Raw genomic sequence first — 21517 nt, forward strand, 5'->3', positions numbered from 1 at the left:
AGAAAAAAAAAAAAAAAAAGAAAAAAAAGAAAAAAAGCACATCTGCTCCTCCATCTTCCAAGAGGAAGTACCGTTTGTGTCTTTTAAATTTTAGGTCTGATCGTAACACTCAATGCATTAAACTCTCCAATAACCTCTCAATATCTAGAGTAAAACCCAGAGTCCTGATAATGGCCAACTAGGTCCTATACGAATTAGCTACCTGTTTGCCTAATATCTTCCTCCTTACTCAGTCTCCAGTACCTAGAAGAGGACTGGCCCCAAACAGGTAATCAATAAATACTTTTTAATTAATGAATTGAGTAAGGTATCTCTTTTTAATACTGAAAACAATCAATCAAGCACCCACATGCCCAGAGGGACAAGTCCCTTGTGTCTCTCTTTGGGCCTGCATTCCCTGAATTATCCAAGAATCCAAGAGGCTTGCTCATTCCAAAGGGGCTGTAGTAGAAAGAATTATAAAAATGTCCCCCAGGGATTTCTTGCCCTAATACCAGGGACTGTATGATAAAATATCAGGCCCGTGAATACAGCATGCTGCATGGCAAAAGGGACTTTGCCAATGTAATTAAGGTTACTAATTAGTTGACCTTAGGTTGCTAATTAGTTAATTGACCTTAAGGTAGAGAGAGTGTTCTGGATTATCCAGCTGGGCCTAATGTAATTACATCAGCCCTTTAAAAGCAGAAGAGGAAGGCAAGAGACGGGAAGCATGAGAAAGCCCTGACATGCCATTACTGGTATGAAGAAGAGGGGGGTCACATGAGAAAAAGGGTGAATTAAGGAGTTGAAAGAGGCCCCCTGATCAACAGTTGGCAAAGAAACATGAACTCAGTCCTACAGCTGCAAGGCACTGAATTCTGCCAGCAACTCTAATGAGGCTGGAAGAAGATTCTTCCCCAGAACCTCCAGATGAGAGCCCAGCCTGGTCAACACCTAGATTTCTGTCTCTGAGACCCTGAGCAGAGAATGCAGCCATGCTGCACTCAGACTTCTGACCTACAGAACAGTGAGCTAATAAATGGATATGGCTTAAACCTCTATATTTGTGGTGATTTGTTACACAGAAATAGAAAAACATATAGGGGCCATTCCTGTGCCCAAGTGCCAAAGAGAGAAAGTGCTAGAAGAGCTAATTAGTTCCTTATTTCCTCTACACATATTAGTTCTCTGCTGCCATTGCTTCTGTTAATATGTTTACACTATTACTATTGAAAACAACTCATCTTGCATGGTTAACACATCCTCATCCACCAGTGTGGTGAAGCATATGTTGTCCAGCTCTCAGAACAGTGTTATTATTCCTAAAGGAAGCTTGGGTTCACAAGGTTACCATTAAAGAATTACAACCAAAGATTGTACTTACTCACTGGCTCAGTCGTTTTTCAAAGAATGCTGCTGCACGACGGTGGCTTGGTCCAGGAGTCCTTCTAGCTGCAGCCATGACTGTGCTGGAATCAGCCTTCCTCAAGAACAGCCTAGGCCAGTGGTAAGAAAATATTGGTCACACGGGACGCAGAATGGTTTTGTTTTACCATCACACTTAAACATCGTTTAATATGAATGGCAAGTACTGAATTCTGTTCCCCCCGCCCTTCCCGAATCCATATGTTGGAGTCCTAATGATTGGTACCTCAGAATGTGACCTTCTTTGGAGATAGGGTCTTTCTAGAAGTAAGTTAGGGTCATTAGGTTGGGCCCCAATGCAATATGACTGGTGTCCCTTATTATAATAGGGCCGGAACAGGAACGCTGCCATTACCTTACGGCTGCTAGTGGAAGGCCTTCCTCTCGAGACCATTATCGCGAGACTGTTAGCGCGTGATCATTAGCGCGTGATCCTTAGCGCGAGACTGCGAGACCGCGAGACCGCGAGACAGCGAATCCGCGAGAACGCGAGACCGCGAGAACGCGAGACCGCGAATCCGCGAGAACGCGAGACCGCGAGAACGCGAGACCGCGAGAACGCGAGACCTGCAGACCATTAGCCAACGGTTAACCTCACAGTGGTCCTTCGGGCAGAGAGTGCGGTGAGAGGTAAGTGGCTGCCTTCTCCCCCCGGGGCCTTCCAGGCCCTCCGTGCTCGGGCCGGCGGGTGAGTTGGAGGGTCCGGGGACAGGCTGAGGGCTGTGTCCCGCAGGGCTCCAGAGCCCTCGCCACGGCCGCCCAGTGGCCGGGCCCAGGCCTTGGAGCAGCAGCATACTAATTCTTTACTAAGCTCCCTGAGGTTGCAAGGAAAAGACAAGCCAAGTTAGATGATATTAGGTTATTATAAAGATACCTAGAAAATAAAGAAGCATGGAAACCCATCACAGCAGCTATATTTATTCAGAAGTGCATCATGACATTGAGGTCCATGAAGAACCAGAACAAAGGCCCATTTTCACCCAGGATATTTCAGACCGAGGCCTAGAAACACACCTCCTATTGGGGCAACCACCCATTAGTGAGACTATCCAATATGGAATACCCCAATTGGGCTGAATTTTGCACCGAGCTATCTCAGTAGCAGATGACATACTGTTATGTCCATACCATATAAATTTACATTATGCAGGGCACCTAACCATAGCTGGATCCCTGAGTGCTGTATCTATTTCATTTTATGCACCTGGAATAAACCATGGTGTCTTAGACGCTCATTTCCTTACAAAGGGTCTGAAAGCTGTACTTGTCTACTATTTCTCTCTGGTATCACTGCTTCTGGAGGTAGGTGCTATCTAAATAACATATTGGTTCTCAAACATGAGTTTGTAATATTAACCTGTGATGTTTATTTAAAGTGTAGATGTCAATCCACAGTGCCTAGATGTTTTGACTGGATAGATCTAGAGGGAGACCAGTACGTCCATTTTTTAAAAACACCTTCAGTGTTTCTGATGTAGATAGTAGAGGATCACACTTTGAGGAATTCCATATAGAGAAAACCCAGGAATAGATGTTTTCTTAGTGTGCTTTGCTTTGTCCAGAGTCACTTGAAGTTATTCAGAGTTTAATCTGGTCATATAATCTTGCACTAAGTTTCTTTAAAGTGTAACATTTCAGAGTAGGGCCAAGATACCCATAGAATGAGAAGAGAGCTCCTAAGAGGAAAAACAAAAAGGGTTTTAGATGTTACCTATCACATCAATATTAGAAAAAAATCTGTGTCAGAAATGGTTCTGTGCAAAGTGGCCATAATTCACAATCATCAGCACCTCTACACTGTTAGATGCCATTAGAATGGGGGCCATTAGAAGACTCCTCCCAGCTGGACTTGGAAACTTGATGAGATTGCAGCCCAGTGACAGATGGTAACAGGGAAAATAATGCAAAACACAACTAAATGATAGCTGGAAATGAGGGTGTATATTGAGAGGTAGCACACCATAATCTTTAACTAATGAGAAATTAAGTTCATTTAACTAAGCTTGTCTAAGCCCTCAGTATTAGGTTGTGTGAGATTTTAGGAAAAAAACTTTGCCAAACAAGAATAGACCATTTCTTTAATAGAGAGAACTTAAACATAATCGTTTGTCATCTTATATTGATTGTTAGATATTTCCATTACCAAGCTTTCTTTGAAATTCTTTTTAATTGATTACTTCTAGGTTTAATAGGTAAGTGTTTATAAAGCATCAGTGGGAAATTTTGCTCTAGGTAGCAATGTAAAACTTATGAATCATTTGTTAGGAAGCAATAGAGGTGATCTCTCCCCTACATGTAACTCTCCTGAAAAGATTAAATGGGTAATACTTCCAAAATATTATGGAAGATTTAATTAAAACTACGTAATTCAGCATGTAGGATTTGGAGAAGCAGTGTCTGTCAGCAAGAATGGGAAGATGGGCTCTGGAAAACATCAGAAAGGCTAAGCATGAAAGAAGCTAGGGTCAGTTAAGAGCTAAGACAGCACAAAGGACCCAAAAACAGAGTGGTTGAGAGCATAGGTCATATTTCTCTCTCTCTCTTCCCCCCTCCCACAAGTTTATAATCCTAACTAACTCTTCTCTATCTGTTAAGCAGAGATAATAACAATATCTGTTTCATAGGACTGCTGCAAATAGTCAATGAGTTAACACAGGTAAAGGACTTTGGACAGTGCCTGACACATAGTAAGTTTCAAGTAACTCTTGGCTTTTATTATTAACAGGAGATCCATGCTACTCTAAGACAGAGGGTTTAAATAATAAAACCTTCCCCATAAGCAAGCCAAATCCTTTCTTCTCTTTCAGTTTAAACTCATATTCTCTTATTCTGTCATTATGGCAGTAGGGACTAGCCGGACGCTTTTCTCTGCATGATGACCCTTCACACTCTGAATGATTTCATGTAATCAGAAACATTTGTGGATGTAGAGCTCTTCAGGGAAAAGCGTGTCCCAATCTAATTTCACAAAGTAGTGTCAGGAAGGAAACAATCAATGAGGTTACTCCAAATCAAAGCACTTTAGGGAAACTCTTTTAATCCATCTTTAGGCCAGTAAAGCATGGAGAGAGAATCACTGATGTGCAAAAGATGTGTAAGAAAGGTGTTCTTACAGCTATATTTTTTACTATATGTTGAGCTAAAATTAAATGCGGGGAAAGGTCTAATCTTTTAAATAAAAATAATTTAGTGTCTGTTTCCATATTAAGATATCAGAGTATTTGTTTTGAATCTTAGACTTTATAATACATGATTTTAATTTTTTCTAATCTTGGTTTTAGTCTTCTATTTTAAGTAACAACTTGAAGGCAGAGGACAACACTTACACATATTTAGATTCTCACAAACCCAGGAAATCTTCTACCTATTGTAAGTGTTCATTAAACATTAGTCCTCTATGAGTCCATAGTAGTCAAATTAGAAATTTAGGAACTAACTTAATTATTTCTGAGCTGTTTATTGAAAATAATGGCAACTGGTGAACATCACATGGTAATATAAATGTCCCATAAATATGTTTCTTCAAACCATTCAGACAGATAGTAAATAAAATGTAAACCACATTTTTTAACATCTTTATTGGAGTATAATTACCTTACATTGTTATGTTAGTTTCTGCTGTATAACAAAGTGAATCAGCTATACATACATATACATATATCCCCATATCCCCTCCCTCTTGAGCCTAAAATATGGAACACTTCACGAATTTGTGTGTCATCCTTGCACAGGGGCCATGCTAATCTTCTCTGTATCGTTCCAGTTTTAGTACATGTGCTGCCAAAGAGAGCACCACATTTTCTTTAATAAGCACTGAGAGTGCTCATGGGCCAGTTGGGGGATCTGTGGGTGAGGCATCCCAGTGCCTCATGGGTGGGGTTCTTGGTGGAGTCTGTGATGCATTTAGTAGGACCCGAGTCCCTTTACTGCCCTCTTCGAGTCCTCTCTCTTCGCCTCCCTCTTCCCTCTAGTCCTGCAGCTCCTGACTCAGTACTCTGTAGGGGACGAGAGAGAAATGTGCCTCTTTGGCAACATCCCACACAGGGGGGAAGCTAAGTTCTGACTCATGCACTCACTTTCCCTCATGGGAGAAATCACAGGCCAGAAAGTTCCCACTTGGCACTAAGCTGTGCCACTTTTTTTTGGCGGGGTGGGGTAGGTGACACAGGTAAAGTTCCTCTTAATCTCTGTAATGCATCCTGACTTGTTGTTTGGCTCCAGTGGTATGCTGAACTTCTCCACTGGAAACCTGGAAAAAAAAGGCTCTCTCATGCACAGGTGATTGTCTAAGGCACTGTTCTCCCGGGCCTCCCAAGCTGCAGCCAAGAGAGGCTGGAGCCAGTTCACAGGCCACTGCTGAATCTGCAGACAAAGGCACTTTTGCCTGTGGATTGATGTCAAGTTGTTGTTGTTAGGATGGGGGATATGACAAAGGACGTCTTATTAGCGATGACGCTGATGTCACCGTTGAACATATACTTAACTCATACAGATTCCTCCCTAATGGAGCAATGTGCTTTGCTCCCTGTGTTATATTGTCACATCACCTGTCTCCCTGGAATCAATACCAGCCTCAGGCCTTCCCAGACTTATTTCATTGACATTGAGTTCTGAGGTTGTTTCATTAGACTACTCAGATCCCTGTAAGAAATAAATCAGAGCCTTTGACACTACAGACCCAGAGTTCTTCCTTTCAAGTAGTATCAGGATAAGTTTTACATATTAAACATTAATATGTGTAATTCTTCTGCTGTTTCCCACAACACGGAATTGAAAGATATATAACAAAAGAGAATCAGAATGTTTCAGGGTGAATTTTTCCTAAAAAGTCTAGAATATTTAAAACAATTTTTTATCATTCATGTCTTCTCACCCATATGTACTTGGGAAATGGTAAAAGTGCTGCAAATTACAGGAGATCATGTGATGTGAATCTAAATATGAGAATCCAATGAGTACAAACTGTGAATTATAACTTTGCAATACTCTTCCAGTAATTACATGAGATTAAATGTTTCCCTTGCATTTTGAATTCTTTTAACTGTACGGTTAATCTGTTATTTCGTGTTCTATAGAATTTTACTTTGCTTTTGCTCATGTTTGTTTTCATCTTCTATGTTTGTAGTTTAGGCAGTTCCTTACTAAATTGTCATCTGCCCGTGAGGTTGGTGAATAACTGCTGATATCATTTAAACTGTGGAGAATATATAAGTGCCCCAAATATTCCTTACTTACTGAACTTTCCACTCTTCTAAAATTAAAACATTTCATGTCCATTAATCTCCTATTAAAATTCAGATGTGATACTTGGAATAAATAATGTTTTAAGTCATTGTCATTCACTAACACATCTTGTAATCAACTTAGTAAATATACATAGTTCATTGAATCTTAAGTAGATAAGTTTTATAAATAATTCAATTACTCTTTTCATGGATTTATTATTTTTAGTGCTATTTATTTAAAAACTATTTTAACTTTTAACCAAATTAGAGCAGTTTAATATACAATTCCTGATAGGTTAATGAATACTTATTTCAGTGATAGACTTTTTTTTTTAAATAAAATAAGAGATTGAGATGAGGCAGAGATATTAGCTTAAACTTCAGTGGTACTTACAATATAAGTGTAATATGAACTTAAGAAGTTTATAGGTCCAAGAATCAAACACTAAAACCTAAAATGGAAGTTTAATAAACTCTTTTCAACTGTTACAAATGAAAGAACAACTCTATAGAAAGGGAACAACTCACACACACACATGACCAACAAATGTTAAAAATCTTCCAATAAATATTTAAAACTAAAGTGTACATTAAAATAATAACGAGATATCAGAGGGTTTTACCTCTCAATTTGTCATACTTTAAAAGTTGGTAACAACGACTGTACCGAGAAAAAAACAGGTAATCCCTTACATTGACAGAGGCAACGTTAACTGATACAGCCTTCTTGGCAGTTGGATGAGAGGTACACAAACTTTCTGGCAATTAAAAAATACATACCAAATATCTTGAAATACATGTTTATCAAGTCAGAAATACCTCTGCTAAAAAGTTGTTCTGAGAAAATAATGTATCTGCAAAAATTTAGCTGTATAATTAAAGGCTGTAAGTGTCCAATAATCTGGGTGAAGGAAGTAACTGTGTTTCTTAAATTATTGGGTAACCTTTTAAAATGATCTAGAAACATGTTTATTGACGTAAAATTATTTAAAATTATTGCTTATGTGAAAACCCATTTTTTGAAAAGAATATAAATATCAGTGCATGTAAATATATTCCCCAAATTACATACCTATGTGGTGGGGATTTGTGTAATATCTATATTTTGTACGTTGGTTCATCTATATTTATAATTTTGTTCAGTGAATATGTACTTAAAGTTTTTTAAGTAATCTAATAATTATTATATACAAATGGAATATGCCTTAAGTATATCATCCAAAAAAAGAAACTCTCCTTAAGCGGTGATCCTTTCTAATGAAGGAAAATCAGAAAATGTGTTAGAAACTCTTCGAGCCATACACTCAGCACAATGTCCTCATCTGACAAATATTTTTCTTCACCTCAGTGGTAGAGCCCATAGCTGTATTTATAATGGCTAATGCTGGTGGTACAAAGTGAGTACATTTGTGCAAACAAAGCCACTCAGGGTCTCTTCCTCTTCTGGAACTGGAATTCATACTGATCTCAGAGCCAAAGGTAGAGAAAATAGGTTTACCGAGAGAGCTAGAAAGAAGGTGAAGAAAGAGTAGAGAAGATGGGAGACCGTAGAGTACCAGAAAGACAAAAAGGAATAATCTTTTTTTTTTTTTTGGTCCGGTATGCGGGCCTCTCACTGTTGTGGCGTCTCCCGTTGCGGAGCACAGGGTCCGGACGTGCAGGCTCAGCGGCCATGGCTCACGGGCCCAGCCGCTCCGCGTCATGTGGGATCTCCCCGGACCGGGGCACGAACCCGCGTCCCCTGCATCGGCAGGCGGACTCTCAACCACTGTGCCACCAGGGAAGCCCAAAAGGACTAATCTTAGTTTCAGGCTGTTTTCTAAAGCTGACCAGGCCTGATTGTACTTCCTGTCCCAGGATTCCAGGAGAAACCTATATGGTCTGTTTTGTTCTTAACCAGTTTAAGTAAGTTTCTGTTATTTGCAAAGAAAAAGCATAGATTAAGAAATGGTCTATCACTTCAGAAAAAATAGAAATCACACCAACCATTTTAACAAGAGAATGTGATAGAGTTGATTTAGATACTGGAGAGCTGAAAAGACAAAAGAGAACACTGAAGTATGATAGAGGAAGCTACCACTCCTAGGGCTGGGATAGTAAAGAGAAGAGAGTGGGAATACTAGAAGAAATAGGAGTTTGAGGACAGATTGCCTGGCTGGGGCTTGTAACTCAAAATCCTAGAGGATAGGTGTCAGGGAGCTGGGACTCAGATATGTGAGGAAAGGGTACCAGCCAACTGGTGCTGGTCTCTCTGAGAAGGCAAAATGAGACAGGGTTTTTAAATTTTGGGAGGAGAAGTGGAAACTAGAACCAACTGCTACTGTACCTATTGCCCAGGTGAAAAATCATTGCTCATATGATGTTGACAGTCACAGGAAGCAAAACAGGAAAGAACATGTCCCTTTTTCCTTCTCGAGGCCTCCAGTCTTTCTTTAGAATTCTCTATTGTCAAAGTCTAACAGGGAGACAACTGGCAAAACAGAAACGTGATTTGCAGAGTCCCAGCCCTAGTAAGACAAGGCAGAATATAAAAGAGTCAGTTTGAAACAGAAAGAAAATAGCTTAATAACAAGTAAATATGGTAAAAGTAAATTACTTCTAAATTTTATGTTTATGCCAAATACACAGTCTAAAAATACTTTCAAAATGAATGAAAGCACTATAGAGAAATAGGAACCACTCAACAGATAAATGAACAAATTCAGGGGAAATTTGCTATTTTGGCAGCCTGTGTCCTACTAAAAAGTCTTTTAATTAGCTTTGTTTAGCCCTAAATATAATTTAGTTTGTGAATTTAGAAGCAATTTTGTATGTTTCAGTTGAACAAAAATGAAAATTTAAGTTGGTAATATTTTTGTTCAAACACATTGAATTTCAACAGTACCAAAATGAATATAAGACCAGAAAGTCAAAAATAAATGGTAACTATGTGAGGTGATGGATATGTTAATTGGCTTGATTGTGGTAATCATTTCACAATGTATGCATATATCAAAACATCCATTGTATTCCTTAAATATATGCAATTATTTGTTAAAAAAAGAAGAGAAAAAATTAAATACTCCTAAATCTATTGAAGAAATTGAATCAATTATTTAATTATTTTTATAAAACAAAGAAAAGCACATTCTTCAAAAGCTTCACCAGAGAAAATTTCCATACATTTAGGTAAGAAATAATGCCAATTTTATTCTAAGAGCTTTTTATGCTTTTTTAGGGGGTGGTGGTGCGGGTGGCCACACTGCGTTATGTGGGATCTTAGTTCCCCGAGCAGGGTTCAAACCCGTGCCCCCTGCAGTGGAAACATGGATTCTTAACCACTGGACTGCCAGGGAAGTCACCAATTTTAGATAAACTTTTTAAAAGAGTAGAAGAAGAGTAAATACTTCCCATTTCACTTTATGCCAACATAGATATTACAAGAAAGAGAAACTACTGACCACTCTCTTGCAAATATAGATGCAAAAATCCTTTTAAAAATTGTTAAATCAAATATAGGCATATATGAGAAGAATAAGGCATCATAACTAACTGGGGTTTATCCCAGGAGTTCAAAGTTGGGTAAACATTAAAAATTAATCAGTGTAGTTTTCTACATTAACAGAATGAAGGAGAAAAGATGATCATTTTAAGAGGTGTCAAAAAGGTATCTGATAAAATTCAACACCTACTCATGATTTTAAAAAGCTCTTAGCATACTGGGACTAGAAAGGAATGTTCTTAAGCTTATAAGGGTTGTCTATGAAAAACCCATAGCTAACATCGTACTTGATGATGAAAGAGTAAATGTTTTCACCCTGAAGCCAGGAATAAGATTCAAATGCCCACTCTCAGCACGTCTATTCAACATTGTACTAGAGGTCCTGGCATGTGTAACAAGACAAGTAAAAGAAATAAAAGGTACAAAGATCGAAAAAGAGGAAGCAAAACTTTATTTGCACATGACATGTGTGTGTATATTTTTTTAATCCAGAAAAAATATACAGGAAAACTATTAAAACTAATAAATGGGTTTGGCAAAATTGCAGGATTAACAAGGTCAATACACAAAAATCAAGTTTTTTCTGTATACTGGCAATAAATCAGTAGAAAGTAAAATATTAAATGAACATCATTTGCAACAGCATCAAATACCTAAAATTAAATCTAATAGAAAATACAAAAATCCTCTACAATGAAAATTTCAAAACTTTATTAAGAAAAATCAAGTAATTAAATATAGCATTCATCACGTTTATAGGTTGGGAGCCTTAATATTTTTAGGACATCAGTTATCCCCAAATCAACCATGGTTTCAATGCAATCCCGACCAAAAATCCAGAAAGGTGTGTGAGTGTTTGTCAGAGTGTAAACTGGCAAGACGCTCCTAAGAGTTATATAAAAATTCAAAGAAACTTGAATAGACAAGACAAACTCGAAGAAAAACAAATTTGGAGGACTTAAACTATAATATTTCAACATTTATTATCATGCCGCAATAATTAAAACTGTGGCATTAGTGCAAGGACAAATAAATGGAACAAGGGAATCAAATAGCCAAGGCACCACAGCAATTCAGTGGGAAATGAATAGCTTTTCAGGAAATGGTTCTGCAGTAATTGGATATCTGTATAAATTTTTTAAAGGACCTTGACTCCCTACTTCATACACTATACAGAAATTGAGATTTGTCAAGGGCAAATGTGAAAGGTAAATAAATAAAGCAAATAGAAAAAAATAGTAGACAGTATCTTTAGTAAATATTTTGGGATAGGCAACTATTTGTTGTACAGGACACAAAGAGCAGTAGCAATTAAAAATGGATTTGTTGGACTGCTTTAAAATTAAGAACTTGCGATCATCAGAAGACACCATTATAGGATATGAAAACATTACTGGGAAATGATATTTGCAGTTTATATAACTGTCAGGGGCTTGTATCCAAGATATTTAGGAACTCAAACAAATCCATTGAAAAAAAGACAACCCAAGAAAATATTGAGCCATGAACTGAAACAGGCATTACAAAAAGAGGAAATCGAAATGGCTAATAAATGTATAAAAATGTGTTCAATTTTATTGCACTACCAACTCCATGAAAATGTCAACATGAAAAGAACAAAGATGACAAGGATGTGGAACAATTGGAACTGTCATACACTGCAGTAGACATTTACATTGATATTATCACTTTGAAAAATTGGCAATACCTACTAATGTGGAATTTACACACACGTTATCAAGCTTCTCTTCCTAGATATGTTCCCACAATGTTTTAAATGTTAATATGAAGAACATATACAAGAACATGCATAGCAATGCTGTTTTAATAGCCCTAAACTGGATAAATATAAATGTCTATTTGCAGTAAAATTGATAGATAAATTGTGGTATATTTTTTTAAAAGGAACACTACAGAGCAATTACAGCGATCAAACTACAATTTCATGCAACAACACAAATATACTGTTGAAAGAAAGAAGCCATAACCAAAAGAATATATGCTAAGATCCTATTCATAGAAAGTCAAACAACAGACAAAACTAACCAATTCTATTAAGTCAGGATATTGGTTGCCCTTAGAATGGAAAGAGGGGCTGGATGGGGCATAAAGAGGCCTCCTGAGGTGCTGGTAATGTGCAGGGTAAGTGGGTGTGTTCAATTTGTGAAAACACATTTAGCCACTCTTATGATTTGTGTATTTTTAAAATGTAATAATCCAATCATATTTACATTAGCAAACCTGAATGGAAGGACTAAGTAGCTAATTAAACAGAAATGAGGAATAATGTGATAACTAGAAGACAGATCCAAAGAAATGTTGATAAAATCAGAAGAAAAACATGAGGGATTAAAAGATGCAGAAGGTAGAATGACAAGTGCTAATATATAAAAAATAGTATTCCAGAAGGATAGAATGGAGAGAATCAGGGAGAACTAATATTGGAAAAGGTAACAGTTAATCATTTACTAAAACTGATGAAAAACTAGAATGTTCAGTTTGAAGAATCACAAGAAATCCAAATGAGGATAAATAAAAACCAATACACACTAAAGTGTAGTGAAACACAAAATACCAACACACCACACATACGCATAAACTCAAAATTTAAGCAGCAAGAGAAAGAAAAATTACCTAAAAAAGGAATGACAATTATCCTGGAAGCCAGAAAACCGTGGAAAATATCTTCAATCTAGATTTGTATACCACATGCCTGTACCCTAGATGAAAGTAAATCTGGATATGTGAATTTACTTGCTTCTTGGGAGGGCTTAATTTACAATGTTAAAAATTGCCAAAAAGTAAGAAGAATGTTCAGAGGTGTTGGACAGCTCCCTCTGATGAATATCCTCTAAATCCCATCCTTTGATTGCCCACCAACAGCATGCTAAGCATCCAAATATTAATTCTCTCACCCCAGCAGAAGAGTGCTGCTTCAGTAAAGGCGAAGCAAAATGAAATATGTTCATTTGCTCCCTAAAGGGGTTCAGCATGAGCCTCCCCATAAAGTTAGCATGTGGAATATTTTGAGCTAAAGGCACCTGAGACCCCGTGGGCTCAAGTGAAACTTCTGTTCCTCCCTTAACTACCTAGAAGAATTTAAATTGGTGGTCTTTCCCAGACTGAGAATTATTACCAGAGATAAATTTTATCTGAGTGACCCATCTGTATTTCAGGGCAAACGTCAGATTACTATACATCTGCTCTTCTTATTGTCCTGTGAATTGCCTTCCTCCCCTTTGAAACCCTAGGCCCTTTTCCCATTCCTTGACTCAGGATAGCATACATCCCTCGTTTAACTCTTCTGTCTTGAAATAAAATAAAATTTGTTTTTTTTTCCCTGTTAATCTGTCTCATGTCAATTGATTATTAGACCAGCCAAAAGAACCTTTTAAGGGCAGAGGAAAATGCTTTCTCCCCTACACTCCCTAAAAAGGAATGATCCATAAATTTCATCAGTTACTGCATCCAGCTCCACTTTCTATATACCTAGGTCACATGCTCTCCTCCCGGGTTACTCACAATGCTGGTTGTGTTTTTAAAAAATTTTTTAGTTAAGGTATAACTAACGTATAATATATTAGTTTCAGGTATACAACATAATAATTTTATATTTGTATATATTGCATAATGACCAACACAGTAAGTCTAGCTAGTATCCATCACAGTGCATAGTTACAATGCTGATTTGATATTCTATAATTTATCAGCTAAATTCTAAAAATAACCACCAGCCACAAACCCTTTATAAAATACTAGACGAAGTGGGGGAAATAAAACTTGGTTAATACTTTAAATACCATCTTCATTTCTACAAATAATCACTAGACCATAGTTGGTATAACTTCCTTCCATCCTTCCACACTATTCATTCAGTATTTCCTTTGTCCTCAGCCACCTCAGCTCATTAACACTTTTTGACTGGCAAGGAGAACCAAACTTCATTCATTAGAGTAGTGAACATGTGATGATCCTGCCTGGATGGATATGCTGTAGTGTTCCATTAATTCTAATGAACATGATAGTACAAGAGGACACTAGGGGATCCCAAGGTTCCATCTTACTCCTTCCAGTCCTTATTTACTTTTGTGCAAAATGCTCTGCAAAATGCCTTCTGCTACTTTTTAGTATCTTGAGAATAGCTACCATTTGTTTGGCACTGCAGCTGGGAATCTTTGGGAAACGAGGCCAAAAATTCATATACACACCCCAAATTATCTTTAGACAGCATAAATAATATACCTTCTCCATCTATGTATTGCTATTTTTATAATGTGTAGATGCATTGCTGATTAATAAAGTACAGTTTATTTCATTATTTCACACATTTAACTTTTATTGAGGGGATTTGGTCCATCTCATCACATGAACCAAGAGTAGGGGTGGAATGGATGCCCCCGGGAAAAATTTATTCTCTTACCAAAAGAAAGGTCATACCTTTCGAGCAGGGAAAAGCAGCAAATAGTCACCACATGTTTTATTTTGAAAAATCTATATAAGCATGGAAAAATGGGGATGAGAATTGAAGTTTTGAAAATTTGCTAATTCTTATCTCTTCCACTTGAAGCTCTGTATGCAAATACAATGAAGAAAATGGCCACCATGATAAAGTGTCAAAAATCTTAGATTTGGTCTTGCAATATCACAACAAAATTATTTAATATCGGGACTTCCCTGGTGGCACAGTGGTTAAGAATCTGCCTGCAATGCAGGGGACACGGGTTTGATCCCTGGTCCGGGAAGATCCCGCATGCTGCAAAGCAACTAAGCCTGTGTGCCACAACTACTGAGCCCACGTGCCACAACTACTGAAGCCCATGCGCCTAGAGCCCATGCTCTGCAACAAGAGAAGCCACCACAATGAGAAGTCCGTGCACTGCAAAGAAGAGTAGCCCCCGCTCACCGCAACTAGAGAAAGCCTGCGCGTAACAACAAAGACCCAACACAGCCAAAAATTTTTAAAAATAAAATAAAATTATTTAATATCTATGGACATGAGTTTTCTTGTTCTAAATATGTGGGGGGAGGGCAGGGAGAGAAAGAATTGAATAAGATGAGCTCTAAAGTATCAAAAGCTCTATTACTACCAAAATTCTATGTTTCTTTATCTCTCAAGATTCTTGATTAGAAAAACCTCATTTTTCCTTTTTCTGTTTAAGAAATTGGCATTTTTAGTGTGTCATGCTTCCCAATTATTCAGATATGCCATGGGAATAATCTTATTGTCTGGTATTAGGGTTTGAGTGAAAACAGAGCTGCACTATCTAATGACAAATATATAATGAAAATTTTTTTATGGAAGTCTGGTTACATATTTTGTTGGGATTGTTTCTCTGATCTGACTAACACATGATTTGGATGCTTTTGCAGGAAAAGGTTGGTGTGTTAGGAATAGATTAGAGCTCATCATTAAAACGTGTTGCACTAACACGAGGTACAGAAATCATGCATTTGAGTCCAGGAGAATAGTGCCAAATGAATTATAATTGACATTTTTTCAGTGAACCTTAAACAGGATGCTATAGAACCCTGGATAGAAAGATAATAATCACTATCCTTTATTGAACATCTGCTATGTGACAGCTGTTTTGTATGTTTTCTGTAACACTCTATTATAAACCATATTGAAGTGTTGTATGTAGTGACCACCAGGTAAAATATATGTATGAGGAAATGATGAGATTAGGGCTCAAGGAGATTAATAACATATGTAAACTTACAGATCTGATAATTGGCAGACATGGATCCATTCTCAGGTCTCTTGGATTTTATGAGACCTTTGTCTTTTCCACTTTGAGACCATGACCTTTTGTAATCTCCAAAAAGGGAACGCTATGTTCCCTGTGAAACATCTCTGCCACATTTGAATCTCAGCAAATATACACCAAATGAGGGAAAGTTTATAAAAATGCAGAAATAATATTGAGGGGTTTGGCTTTTTAAGAATTGTTATTTATTATCTGGTGGAGCATATGAAATCTTGACATAAAAAAAGAGCGAACTGGCTCTCGTTTCTAAATCCATAACTGCAGTTGATAGTGGTCTTATAGAAGATGCCTTACTAGAATATCTAGCAGAAATATGACATTTGGTTACTAATTTAGGAGCTGTTTAAGGATAGCAGTTTAATTTCTCTTTGTTTTCCATGGTATCCAAAATAAGTGATCTTATTTGGAGGAAGATGCCTCAGAAGCAAGAAGCACGACTAACTCAGCAGCTGAAAGTTTCTTACACTTAAGAATGGTCATTGTTCCTTATTAAATCATTGGACACGGATCAGCAGAGCTGCCTCCAAAGGTAATTTTGGACAAATCAAGCCCTAAGGGAACTAAGGCAAAGGTTTCATGTTAATTTGAGTATGCCTCACAGTGCCAAAGGCAATAACAGAACCCACAGCAATGAACATGTTAAAGTAGCTGGATGTACAAATTGGAAAAGAAAAGACGAATAAGTCACTAGTCCTAGTTCAGCCTCAAGATTTTTTTCTATTGTAGATTTTTCACAACAAAGTGATTATACAAGCAGAGGTAAATCTCAAGAGGTTGAATAAATGATTCACAAGCCAATTGGAATGTTTCCATTTTAGATATGGTCATTGATTGCTTAATTCTGCCGGTTTCTTTAACAGCAAAGGGAAATGGAAACCATTCCTCTAATTGCTAGTCCCCAGCTTAATACAGAAACCAGTTGAACTGGAATGAAAGCAATGCCAGCCTTTCAGTTAAGGAGGTTTCTCAATCAATCAGCAATAGTTGCTGAGCGCCTGCTCCGGGAATACTACTCCAGGTAAACTGGTTGTTACATTTTCTATGTAGAGCTACAAAGAGTGCCTCTCAAAAACTTGGAAGAGGGGGAAATGAGTTTGCTTTAAGAGCCAAACTTTGAAATCAATGTATTAAGCAGCAATAATCAAATTGGTCTCAAAGAGGCAAATGGTTCCCCTGGCTACTTGTAACCTGATTGAATGACATAGCAAGGTATTTAAAGGAAGAATGTATTAATGAATGGAGAAATGAGTTTGCTGGCAGGGAAGTGGAGGAAGCAAAGTTAGGAAGTGAAAATCCAAGCATCTAGAGGAAAAGGAATCTGGCCAAAACAAGTCTGATGCAAATTAAACTTTGGAATATTGTACCTCTAAGGACAAATACAAATTAAAAATAAGAGGCCTAATTCTTCCTGTTGTAGATAAGAGAACTTCTTTCTTCCTTCCTTTTTCTTAGGGTATTTACAAAGTCTGTAAGTTCTTTTTATCCTCTTCAAAATGTATGTCTTCTCATTTTTCTAATTTTTAAAAAACTTAGATATAATTGACACATGACATTATATTAGTTTCAGGTGTATAGCATAATTGTTTTATATTTGTATATACAGTCTACCGTCCATATCCACGGGTTCCACATTTCTGAGTAACGAAAATATTTGAAAAAACATTCCAGAAATTTCCAAAAAGCAAAACTTGAATTTGCCACACTCTGCCAACAATTTATGTATTTTCAATTATTTATAGAGCATTTACATTGTATTATGTATTATAAGTAATCTATAGGTGATTTAAAGTATACAGGAAGATGTGTGTAGGTTATATGCAAATACTGGGCCATTTTATGTAAAGGGACTTGAACATTCCTGGATTTTGCAATCCACAGTGTTCCTGGAACCAGTCCCCAGGATACCCAAGGATGACTGTATTGCAAAATTATCACCACAATAAGTCTAGGTAACATCCATCACCATTCATAGTTACAAAATACATGTCTTTTTTCCCCAGTTTTATTGAGATATAATTACATACAGCACCATATAAGTTTAAGGCATACAGCATAATGGTTTGACTTATACATACATTATGAAATAATTACCACAATAGGTTTAGTGAACATCCCTCATCTCATGTAGATACATTAAAGCAATACAAAAATTTTTATTTCCTTGTGGTGAGAGCTCTTAAGATTTATTCTCTTAATAATTTTCATTTACAATGTACAGCAGTGTTCATTATCTTTATCATATTATACATTATTCCCTAGTACTTATTTATCTTTTAACTGGAAGTTTGTATCTTTTGACTGCCTTCATCTAATTCCCCTTCCCCCCACATTCCCACTCACCCAGCCCCAACTCTGGTAGCCACAAATCTGATCTGTTTTTCTACATTTGTTTGTTTTTGAAGTATAATTGACCTACAATACTATGTTAGTTCCTATTACACAGCATAGTGATTCGATATTTCTATACATTTCAACAGGTATGATCATGATCACTATGGTAAAGTCTAGTTGTCTTCTGTCATCATACCAAGATATTATATAATTATTGGCGGTATTTCCAACACTGTACACTTTTTCCCTGTGAATCATTTATTTTGTAACTGAAAGTTTGTACCTCTTAATCTCCCCCACCTATTTCTCTCCTCCCTCCACCCCCTCCCCTGTGGTAACCATCTGTTTGTTCTCTGTGTCTGTTACTCTGTTTCTGTTTGGTTATGTTTGTTCATTTGTTTTTTAGATTCTACATATAAGTGAAATCATACAGTATTTATCTTTGTCTGTCTGACTTATTTCACCTAGCATAATACCCTCTAGCTCCATCCATGTTGTCATAAATGGCAAAATTTCATTCTTTCTTATGGCTGAATAATATTCCACTCTGTGTACACACACACACACACACACACACACACACACACACACACATGCATTCATCTGTATGATAGGCACTATTCATCTATTGATGGGCACTTAGGTTGCTTCCATATTTTGGCTACTGTACGTAATGCTCAGTGAACATAGGTGTACATATATCTTTTTGAATTAATGTTTTTATTTTCATCAGATAAATACCCAGGGAATGGCTGGGTCATATGGTAGTTCTAGTTTTAGTTTTTTGAGGACTCTCCACACTTTTTTTCATAATGGCACTACCAATTTACATTCCCACCAACACTGTACACGGGTTCCCTTTTCTCCACATCCTCACCAACACTTTTTATTTGTTGTCTTTTTGATAATAGCCATTCTGACAGGTGTGAGGTGATATCACATTGTGGTTTTGGCTTGCATTTTCCTGATGATTAGAGATGTTGAGCATCTTTTCATGTAGCTGTTGGCCATCTGTATGTGTTCTTTGGAAAAATGTCTATTCGGGTTCTCTGCGCATTTTTTAATTAGGTTGTTTGTTTTCTTTGATGTTGAATTGCATGAGTTCTTTGCATAATTTAGATATAAACACTTGTCAGATATATTGTTTGCAAATATCTTCTCCCATTCAGTAAGAGGCTTTTTCATTTTATTGACAGTTCCCTTTGCTGTGCAGAAAGCTTTTTAGTTTGATGTAGTCCCATTTGTTTACTTTTGCTTTGCTTCCCTTACCTGAGGAGACATATCCAAAAAACTATTGCTAATATCAATATCAAAGAGCATACTGCCTATGTTTTCTCCTAGACATTTTATGGTTTCAGGTCTTACATGTAAGTCTTTAATTCATTTTGAGTTTATTTTTGTATATGATTTGAGAAAATAATCCAGTTTGATTCTTTTGCATGTAGCTGTCTAGTTTCCCCAATACCATTTATTGAAGAGGCTCTGTTTTTCTCATTGTATATTCTTGTTTCCTTTGTCATAGATTAATTGCCTGTATAAGTGTGGGTTCATTTCTAGGCTCTCTGATCTGTTCTGTTGATCTGTGTGTCTGTTTCTGTGCCAGTACCATATTGCTTTGATAATTGTAGCTTTGTAGTATGGTTTGAAATCAGGGCACATGATACCTCCTGTTTCGTTCTTCCTCCTTAAGATCGTTTTGGTTATTTGGGGTCTTCTGTGTTTCCATACAAATTTTAAAATTATGTGTTCTAGTTCTGTGAAAAATGCTATTGGTATTGTGATAAGGATTGCACTGAATCTGCAGATTTCATTGGGTAGTATGGTCATTTTAACAATATAAATTCTTCCAATCTGTGAACATGGTGAATCTTTCCATTTGTTTGTGTCATCTACAATTTCTTTCATCAATGTCTTATAGTTTTCCCTGTACAGGTCACCAGAACTATATGCTTTAGTGGTGTCCCCTCTGTGGGCTGCATGGGCCCTTCTGTTGTGGTGGTCTGACTACTGTGTGAGATCTGGTGGGTGTTGTTGGCCCCTGGTCTGGTTTGTCATCATGCACTGCCTTGTGTGAAGGCTGCCAGCCACTGGTGGGCAGAGTTGGGTCCTGGCACAGATGGCTGCATGGCCAGGGGAGTCTGAGTCCTGGTGCCAGCCCTCAGGTGAGTGGGGCCAGGTAATGAGATGAATAGTATATAGCCCCAGGGTTGTCTGGGGCTACTGCTGGCCCACTTGTGGGCAGAGCTTTTTCCTTGGGTGGCTGGCTATGGTGTCCGGGGTGACCCAGAGCTGGTGATATACCACTGGTGGTGGGGCCAGATCCTGAAATGGCTGGCTGAGGGACCCAAGGTGTCCCAGAGCTGGTGTTGGCCTGCTGTTGGGTGGGGCCAGGGCCCAGGGAGTCCTGGAGTGGTTCCCACCTACCAGTGAATGAGGCCAGGTCCTGGGGCTAGTGCCAGTCCACTGATGGGAAGACCAGATCCTGGGGTTTCTGGCTGTAAGGGGAGGGGTCCCAGAGCTGGTGTCAGCCCACTTGTCAGCAGTTTTGGGGCTCAGGGGGACCCAAGGCTAGTGTTGCCCACTGATGGGTAGCTGGTCCCAGGGTTTCTGGCTATGGGGCCCTGGCGGGGTCCCAGTTTTGATATCAGCTAGCAGGTGGGTGAAGCCAAGATCCAGGGGATCCAAGGGCTAGTGCTGGCCCCTTGTTGGGCAGAACTGTGTCCAACAGCTAGCTGTAGGCAGCCCCAGGAGTCCTGGGGTTAATGCCAGCCCACTTTTGGGTGGTGCTGGGTGCTGGGCCTTCTGGTGGGTGGGGCCAGGTCCCCAGGAAGCTATGGGCTCAGGGGGTCCTAGGGCAGCTGGCCTGCTGGTGGGTGAGGCTCTGTCCCTGCCTAGCTAGCTGCCTGGCTTAGGGCATCCCAGGACTGGTGCCCACATGCTGGTAGGCAGGGCCAATCCTGGCACTAATAAGCTAGAGAAAGGATTTCAAAATGGTGCTTACCAGCTCCAGTGTCCTTGTGGTGGGATGAGCTCTCCAAACTAGCTATTGCCAGAGTCTGCATCCCCAGGGTGAGTTTCAATTGCCTCCTGCCTCTCCTGGAGGCTCTCCAAGATCAGCAAGTGGGTCTGATCCATGTTCCTTTCAAAGTTCCTTTCATGGCTTCTGTCATGGGTCTCAGAGTGTGTGAGATTTTGTGTGTGCCCTTTAAGAGTAGGGTCTCCATTTCCCAACACCCTCTTGCTCCCCTGAAAGTAAGTCCCACTGGCTTTCAAAGCCAAATGCTCTGGGGGCTCAAATTCCTGCT

General features: G+C 38.3%; 1 protein-coding gene across 1 annotated transcript in view; it reads left to right on the forward strand.

Annotated features, from left to right (window-relative positions):
- Positions 1-2298: 2298 nt before the first annotated feature.
- LOC103068338 (testis-specific Y-encoded protein 8-like) overlaps positions 2299-21517 on the forward strand; it is a 40269-nt gene continuing 21050 nt past the window's right edge. Inside the window, 2 exon segments of the mRNA XM_082931521.1 lie at positions 2299-2446; positions 2558-2709. Of these exon segments, the coding sequence (XP_082787647.1) occupies positions 2299-2446; positions 2558-2709 (300 nt within the window).

This window comes from Lipotes vexillifer, unplaced genomic scaffold (genome assembly GCF_000442215.2).
Source record: "Lipotes vexillifer unplaced genomic scaffold, Lipotes_vexillifer_v1.1 scaffold618, whole genome shotgun sequence".
Lineage (NCBI taxonomy): Eukaryota > Metazoa > Chordata > Mammalia > Artiodactyla > Lipotidae > Lipotes > Lipotes vexillifer.